At 31.2% G+C, this 8,801-nt stretch overlaps 1 protein-coding gene across 1 annotated transcript; it reads left to right on the forward strand.

Annotated features, from left to right (window-relative positions):
* The first annotated feature begins 385 nt into the window (after positions 1-385).
* On the forward strand, positions 386-5,582 carry HELRODRAFT_185286 (hypothetical protein). Its single transcript, XM_009012853.1, has 11 exons — positions 386-472; positions 683-875; positions 1,506-1,645; positions 1,910-2,035; positions 2,307-2,440; positions 2,599-2,716; positions 2,981-3,051; positions 3,377-3,452; positions 3,558-3,620; positions 3,987-4,056; positions 4,393-5,582. Exons 3-11 carry the CDS (start codon positions 1,508-1,510, stop codon positions 4,473-4,475), a joined length of 879 nt encoding a protein of 292 aa, XP_009011101.1. The 5' UTR covers positions 386-472; positions 683-875; positions 1,506-1,507; the 3' UTR covers positions 4,476-5,582.
* Positions 5,583-8,801: the final 3,219 nt, after the last annotated feature.

Below are 8,801 nucleotides of genomic sequence, written 5' to 3' on the forward strand. Positions count from 1 at the left end.
TGATGAAGATGATGACGATGATGACGATGATGAAGATGATGGAGATGATGACGAAGATGATGAAGATGATGACGATGATGACGATGAAATGATAATATTGGTCATGATTTTGGTAGTAATTAAAATCTTGAAGTATAATGATGATACTAATGATGAAGACGATGACGACGATGATGACGGATATGATGATGATGATGAGAAGGAGAGAATGGTGAAGAAGCAGGAGAAAAAGATGATGATGATGATGATGAGGAGGAGGAGGAGGAGGAGGAGGAGGAAGATGAAGTTATTTGTATAACTTTCAAGATAGGCAGTTGTTGATCTTATATCAGTTGCTGACTACTGTTCGGTTAGGAACGCTAATGTTTTTTCCTTCGAATATTTAAATTATTTATTTAATTAATTAATTGGTTAATTAATTATTTTAATTTCTAATTAATTAATTAATTAAATTCCTAATAATTTTATATAAGTGGGTTTAATTTTATATTTTTCATAAAAAAAATTAGTTTAATGTTCCTTAAAGTTAATAAATATAAGGATAAATCAAACTGAATGAATGAATGAACGAATGAACGAATAAATGAATAAATTGATTAATTGATTGAATGAAGACAAATCAAAAAAATTCCAAATCTGAATGTTAAATATTTTTTAAAAAAACAAAATTAAACCTTCACAGCTCGGCGTTCATCAAGAAACAGTTGAAAGCACTTTCTCCATAAACCACCATAATTTTATAATTATAATTAATCATTTTAATTATAATTAAATAATAAAAATAATTATAGCAATAATAATTCATAATATAAATTATATTGGATATCGCTCGGAGATTATTTTGACTTTTTTGTGATACCTCTACAACGATACAAGTGAGAGTTAAACTCAGTGTTTCGATTTTAAGTTATAAATTACTACTACTCTGCTAATACTGCTGCTGCTGCTACTACTACAGCAACAACAACTACTACTACTACTACAACTACTACTAGTAATAATCATAATAATGATGATAATAGTAATGATAATGATGACAATCTAAATAACTTTTTAAAAGTATTGCTTATTATTATTATTATTCAAAACTTTTTGAAAATATTGTTTCATTTTAGCTCCCTGACTAAATACCAGTTAAATCTTCTCTTTAGAACATATTACACTGTCGTTTTGCGATTTTAATTAGTATTTAACGATACATTTCAATGGTGCTCAGAATACTAAATTAATTACTGTTAGCAATTACCTTTTAAAAAATTTTCCCACTTTTAGCTAAAAAAAATTAAATTAGATTAAGTTAAATTAGTAATCACCATCAAGTTTAATACTAGCTTACTATAAATGTACAATGAATAGCGTTATTTACATACATTGTAGCGTGGGATCGAGTTATATTACTTAGGTGACCAAAAATAATTAAACTGAAGTTAAAAAAACTGAAAAATATGAATATAATATAAATATAAACTAGCATCAACAAAAAGAACTTCAAAAACCAACATTAGAAATGGCGAACGCTGCTTTCAACACGATGAACGCGATTAAGAAGAAGGTGCACACGATGAAGACTTTGAAGGATTCCGCCGGTGACGAAGTGGAGCTCCTGGAACAGAAACTGCTCGAGTACAAAGCCATTGGAGAGAAGGTTAATTGAAACATTTCCACTGAAGGATTCAATAAATTATATGAATGATTCTTTCATTGAAAAATATGTCACCTGTTTGGCCGTTTTGTTGTTTATCTAGTTTTTTTTAAGCAATTTAGTGATTTAAATCATCATTTGTTTGGTTGATTGTTTAATTAGTTAGATGCTCATTTATTACTTATACATGTCGAATGTAGCAAATAAATAAATTTTAAATAATAAATAATTAAATAAATAATAAATAAATAAATACAATTTTGACAGAACGAAGAGGAGTTGATGAATTTGAACAAGAGAATCTTCCAGATACAGAACGACCAGGGTATCACCCAGCAGCAACTCTCTGATGCTTTGGAAAAGTACAACACCATCAACAAAAATTTGTCACAAGTTGGTCAAATGGTTGATTGATTAGAATAGCCTTAGATAGTCCTAGGCAGGTAGGTAGTGGTGAATCGTTCATCATCCGATCCTTAACTGTTGTGATATCCGCTTGTGTTTTTGAGTAGTTGTACGTTATCGATAATGAAAAGTTAAGTATCAAAAAAGTTATCCCGATAGTTCGTTGTTGATATCTCTGAATTATGTCGTAACATGTGTTAATTCATCATTTTTATTAATCAGTTGAATGACAAATGTATGCCAACAAACACGCGAGCAGGCTGAAGCGGAGATGTTGAACCTGAGCAAGCGTGTGAGAAGCATCGAGGAAGAGTACGAAACGGTTGAGAACAAGTTGATTCAGACGACGACAAAGTGGGAGCAGGCGAGCAAGGCCTTTGAAGAAAGTCAGAGGTCAGTGGGACGATGATGAAAACTTTATAAAAAATTCAATTGCCAACAATGCACTTATTCAAATCAAATATCAATTAAACACAAACACGACGCCATAATTTTATTTCTCAAACATCAAACTTATTGAACGAATACTGAAAAAACGATGAACGTGACAGAGGAATCAAAGTGTTGGAGGCTCGCATCTACACTGACGAGGAAAGGATTGCTCAGATTGAAACTGAACTGGAAGTCATCATTCTTTTCGGTGAGGATGCCGACAGGAAATATGAAGAGGTTAGTCTCCAGGGGATATATTTCAGATGTGAGTGAGTGCTTCTGTGGTGGCTCAGTAGTTAGAGTACCGAGATTTGCGGTGCTCTGAACTAGTTCATTTGCAAAGTGTTTTGCATTTACAATAAACTTCAAAATTACAGAGTTTTTCCGATTCGTGTAGGTCTAGAATTTGAAAATTGTTAAAAGCAAACAAACATGTGAAACAAACATATAGAATAACATACAAATACAAAATGGCATACAAAACAAACAAAACAAAAACAGACGGCCCGCAAACTTGCCATTACAGAGGTGGATCTGAGCAGATCAGAATCGAGAGTTCAAATCGCTGAAGCGTACGTTCTTCAAATACTGCAAATACTAACGTTTCATTTGTTTAACTATTGTTTAAGTATTTGCAGGAATTCTAAACAGTTTAATTATTTATTTCATAGGTGTCATAATGATTATTTAATATCAAATATTTAAAGGATTGTACAAAATTTTTGTTGAATAATTAACCATTCGAACGAACTTTCGTTCTAGCTTGTGTTTCTGTTTGCATATTTGTATGTTTGCATATTAGTATGTTTGTGTGTTTGTGTATTTTGTATATTTGTGTGTTTGTATATTTTGTATGTTTCTTGTGTTTGTATATTTTGTATGTTCACAAATTGAAAGTCGTGGCATGGAGCTGGAGGAGGAATATAAAGTAGTCAGCAATAACATGAAATCATTGGAGATCTTCCAAATTGAGGTCATAATTTTAATTATAATTAATAATTATAATGATAATAAAATAACAGTAATAATAACATAAATAATAATAATAAATTTATAAACCCCTCTCACTCCAAACAAGGCCCAAGCTCGTTTCGAGAACTATGAGATGATTGTCACCAGTCTGACCCATCAGTTACAAGAGGTTCGTTGGCTTACTGGCTTGCTGATTGATTGATCGATGGATTGGTTTCACTGGTTTGCTGATTGGTTGATTGCTTGATCACTCAACCAATCAAATGACTGATTGATTGATTACTTGAAAAGTTAACCTAATGATTGATAGGTGTGTTAGTTGATTAAATGGTTTAACTAGTTGAATGGCTAATTAGGGCGGTTAAATGATTGCTTGAATTTACGATTGGTTTGTTGGCTGATCGATTTGTCAAATAATAGATTGACCCTGAGAGATAATGAAGGTTAAGCTTCATCGCGAAATTTTAACTAGATGTATTACTGAAATTAAATCAAAACTTTAATAATCTTGAAATTGAACGACCAACAACAACAGACAGAGTCAAGAGCAGCCAGTGCCGAAAGAATGGTGACTTTCTTGCAAAAGGAAATAGACAAGATAGAAGGTCCGATAACCTTTTTTACCTATAACTATCTTGTTTCTTATTTTTATTACTTGATTTTTATTAAATATTATTTTAATTATTAAAAATTAGATAAAACTCTAGATTATTTTTTAAAAATTTGATCAAGAAAAAATTTATAAACAGCATCACTTTAACTATATCCACGCTATTGTATTTTCCACCATTAACATAGTCTCCAACACCACAATTATTATCAATGACATTATCACATCGTGGTCGTCGTCATCATCATCATCACTGCATTATCATCATCATCATCATCACCGCATCATCATCATCACATCATCGTCGTCATCATCATCGTCACATCTGCAGACGAGTTAGCAGCGGAGAAGGACAAGTTCCGTCTGGTTGCCAACGAACTCGATTTCACATTCACCGAGCTGACGGCCTTCTAAGTTCACTTTTCATCAAGACAACAAAATTAGCGGGAAATTTTAAAATTATATTGGCGGGAAGATTTAAAATTTTAAAAGTTACATAGACGGGAAAAATGTAAAAGATTAAAAATATTGGAAGATCATCCGATTGTGGAAATGATTTCTTTTAAGACTTTTTAATTAAATTTTCTCAGCAAAAAATATGTTTAAAGTTTGTTTTCTGTTGAAAGTTTAACACGTTTAATACTCGAAATCAAATTGGAAATGAGGTTATGTCGCAATAAGGTTGATGAGAAATAATAGTAACATTAATGATAATGTGGTCATATCAATTCTTAATTATAATGATGAAGGTCACGATAAAGACAAACAAAGATAGGAACAACTAAATGATATCAATGATAGCAAATGTTAAAGCAAGTTTATTATCAATAATGATGAGTATAAGATAATGATAGTGGGTAGGATACTGGATAGAAATTACAATTATGGCGATAATGTGATGATTGTGATAACGATGATGATAATAATTATGATTATGAAGATGATTATTGCGATCATGATGATGATTGATGAAGAGATTTTTGTGGAAGAGATACCCCCGCCTACTTCCACGACACTCCAACTTCACCGTCTTGAATAATTATTCTCATGAATATAATATAATTATTAATTATTATCATAATTATATTTCATAATTTCTGTTTCATCATTGTTTAATTGCTACAGTGAGTATTGTTAATGTTATTTAATTTTGGTTACAATCATGTCTATTGTTTATGACATTGATACCATTAATTTCAATTATTTTTCGAAAGTTTCAGTCGGCAGACAATGGGTTTTGCAGAAAAATATACATATTTTCAATACGATTTGTGGATTTTTAAAATGGTAAAACTAAACAAAAACTCAAAAAAGCCTAAATTAATAGTTTTCATTAACATAATTAACATCGTTCATCGTCTATTTTACTATCATCCTACCAACCACACCAACAAACATCATAAAATCAGTCAGTCATACTATCTAAATACCTCTCTAACCTGTAAACATTTTTGGCTCGTGCACCAGATGGCAGACGTTGTATTACAACAAAGCCCTCTCCGAGATGTTTGGAGTGACAATTTTGTGTCTTTTTATACGGGTGGCACGCCCTATTCATCCCCTCCGTCTTGATATCGTGAATTAAAATGTTGGTAGGTGAGCAGATGGATAAATCCCAGTATGATAAATAAACATGGGTTACGTATCATTGTTAGTTAGAGTAAGTCAACAAGAATTTTCCCTTCATTTTAATTTTGATGGATGCATTGGATGCATGCAAATAATCTGCAACAGTTGTTTTTAAGAGTTTGAAGGAAAAAAATTTATTTAAAAGAAAAGAATAAGAAATTAACATAGAACAATCATTTTTTCACAAATACAGATACATATATATATATATATACATATATATATATATATACATATATATATACATATATATATACCTATATATATATTGTGATACACACATATATATATATACATATGAATGTTTATATATATATATATATATATATATATATATATATATTTTTTTAATCAATCAATTAATTGGTTTTTTACCAGGTTACATACATACATACATACATATACAAGTTTGTATTTTATACTCTTATAGACACACAAACATGTTTGTATATTACATAGACAGAGGTATACATACGTAAGTATATTATACGCATATACGCCAGTGTGTGTGTGTGTGTGTGTGTGTGTGTGTGTGTGTGTGTGTGTGTGTGTGTGTGTGTGTGTGTGTGTGTGTGTGTGTGTGTGTGCATAAGCGAGGTTCTGCGGAGAGAAAATAAGCAAGGAGTAAGATTTTGTCACGCGCGTCCTTTGGTTCAGTTTGTAATAGAGTGAAGTAACCGTACCGTACTGTACTATAATGTACTGTATCGTACAACGTATTGTACTGGCACCTACGTATTTTATTGTGTTGTACTGCTCTGTACTTAGGCGTATTTATGTAGCTGATGGTTTTCTGAAAAATTGAATTTATGTAAAGTTTATTCGTTATCAATAAAAATTTCGAGTTGTTAAATTTTTTTTATTTAGCGTTATAGATGGAAGATAATTTTATGTGACAAATTGTTTCTTAATATTAACTTGATTTTTAAAAATAGAATTTTCCGGAAAACTGTTCATAACTAACTGTTAGTTATTTTCATAAATAATTTTGAATTAATTTATTATATAACTTATTGTTTTAATTTGTCAGATTTCTAAACGTTTGTTCGTTTGTTTATGTTTTTTTATTCATTTTTTGGCGTGTACTAATGTATTTTCTATTGATTTAACCATGAATTAATGCGTTTTTTTTATTTAATTTATTTTTTTCTTCCGTTATCTATCTACCCGTTAATTTTTCTTATTTCCTAATTTTCATTTATTCTTTTACTCGTTTATTTCAACTTTCATTCCAGAATTATTCACTCATTCATTCACTCATTTCATCATCGTTCATTCATTCATTCATTCATTCATTCATTCATTCATTCATTCATTCATTCATTCATTCATTCATTCATTCACTCACTCATTCATTCATTCATTCATTCACTCACTCTCTCGAACGAAAGAGTCTTCCGTCCTATTGTACGTACGTATTTGGACATAAAAATATCTTCTCTTCTTGTTATCGTCGAGTTCGTTGTTTATTTGATGATGTTTGCTGTCCGTTCATTCATTCACTTATTCATTCATCCATTCATTCATTCATCCACTCATTCATTCATTCACTCATTCATTCATCCACTCGTTCATTCATTGACTCATTCAGTTATTCATTCAGTTATTCATTCACTCGCTCATACACGTGTCGATGTTCACGATTACTTAGACGATGACAACAGTATTTCTTACGGCCAAGTAAAAAAGTAGCTGTAGTATCAGTGGCAGCTGTAGTAATATTGTTAGCAACAGTAGCAGAAGTAGCAGCAGTAGCAGCAGTAGCATTGGAAGTAGTCAAAATAGTAGTAGTAGTAGTAGCTGAACGTTAGAAGCAGAAGCAATATTGGATGTTATAAAAGTAGTTGTAGCTGTAGTGAAAAAAAAGGAATAGTAGATTGTGCAGTATTGCCTTCGATTATCTACTCCTTCATTGCTCCCTCCGCTCTTTATTTATTCATCAGTTCGTCCATCCATCCATCAATCCATCCGTCCATCCATTAATTCACCAATTTATTCATTAATTTTTCGATTATTTTTGTGTTTTTTTCAAATTATTCCTTAATTTATTTAATTTTTCAATTTTTTTTTCAATTTGTTTTTAATTTGTTCAATTTTTCAATGTGTCGCGTTAGTTTTTTTTCACAGTTTTGTTTCTCATTTTATTTGGCTTTTGTTTACTGTTACGTTAGTTGTTTGGCTTGTACTACTCTTGCTATTGTTGTTGTAATTGCTGCTGTTGTTAATGTATTTTAATGTTATTTTCAATGTTGTTGTCGTTGTTGCTGTTACTGTTGTTGTTGATGATGGTGGTGTTGTTGCTGCTGCTGTTGTTATTGTGGCTGATGTTATTGTTGCTGTTGTGGTTGCTGTTGTTGTAGTAGTTGTTGTGGCTATTGTTGTTGTTGCTGTTGTAGTTGTTGTTTTTCTCCCCAAGCAATCATTCATTAATTTAAGTAGAGGCATTAAGTTTCGTTCTCAATCAAGCCAGCCATTCATCAACCGTCACGCTGATGGTTAACATTTAGATTGGATCCAACAACAACATCATCAACAACAATAGTAGCAATAATAACCATAACAGTAACAACAACAACAACAACAACGGTGCTTACACTAACAACAATAACATCAACATTCAAATTAAACACAATGGAGGTAACGACAACGTTGAAGTAAAATGCGACAACAACAACAACAGCAATGCTAACTACAAGAACAATTAATTATAATAATGTTAAATGAAATAATAATATAATAAAAATAATTATAACTTATATGAAAAAAAACTTATATAAAAACTGGTGACTGATAAATTAATGCCACTGATAAGATAACACAGCAAAGAAACAAGAAAAGGGGAAGCTTTTAAATCGAACAATACAAAAACAAAACTTCGAACCAACAAATTGAAATGGTGCGCCGCATAAATTAGAAAATTTTCAGTTCACTTTTAATCAAGACTAGTGTAGAGGCCACGTGACTGAAGTACTAATTTGTTTATGCTGGGCACTGAGTGTGATGTCCGACGTGTTTTCGGTATTTGGGGTATTCGAAATTTGTGTGTGTGTTTGTGTGTTTGTATGTGTGTGTTTGTATGTGTGTGTTTGTATGTGTGTGTTTGTATGTGTG

The sequence above is a fragment of the Helobdella robusta genome, assembly GCF_000326865.2.
Source record: "Helobdella robusta unplaced genomic scaffold HELROscaffold_11, whole genome shotgun sequence".
Lineage (NCBI taxonomy): Eukaryota > Metazoa > Annelida > Clitellata > Rhynchobdellida > Glossiphoniidae > Helobdella > Helobdella robusta.

Excerpts from the sequence above, each read along its gene's own strand:
- HELRODRAFT_185286 (XM_009012853.1), top strand. The coding sequence starts at position 1,508 with ATGGCGAACGCTGCTTTCAACACGATGAACGCGATTAAGAAGAAGGTG. Across the intron at positions 2,717-2,980 it reads CCGACAGGAAATATGAAGAG|ACGGCCCGCAAACTTGCCAT; the intron begins GTTAGTCTCCAG and ends AAACAAAAACAG. Across the intron at positions 3,453-3,557 it reads TGGAGATCTTCCAAATTGAG|GCCCAAGCTCGTTTCGAGAA; the intron begins GTCATAATTTTA and ends ACTCCAAACAAG.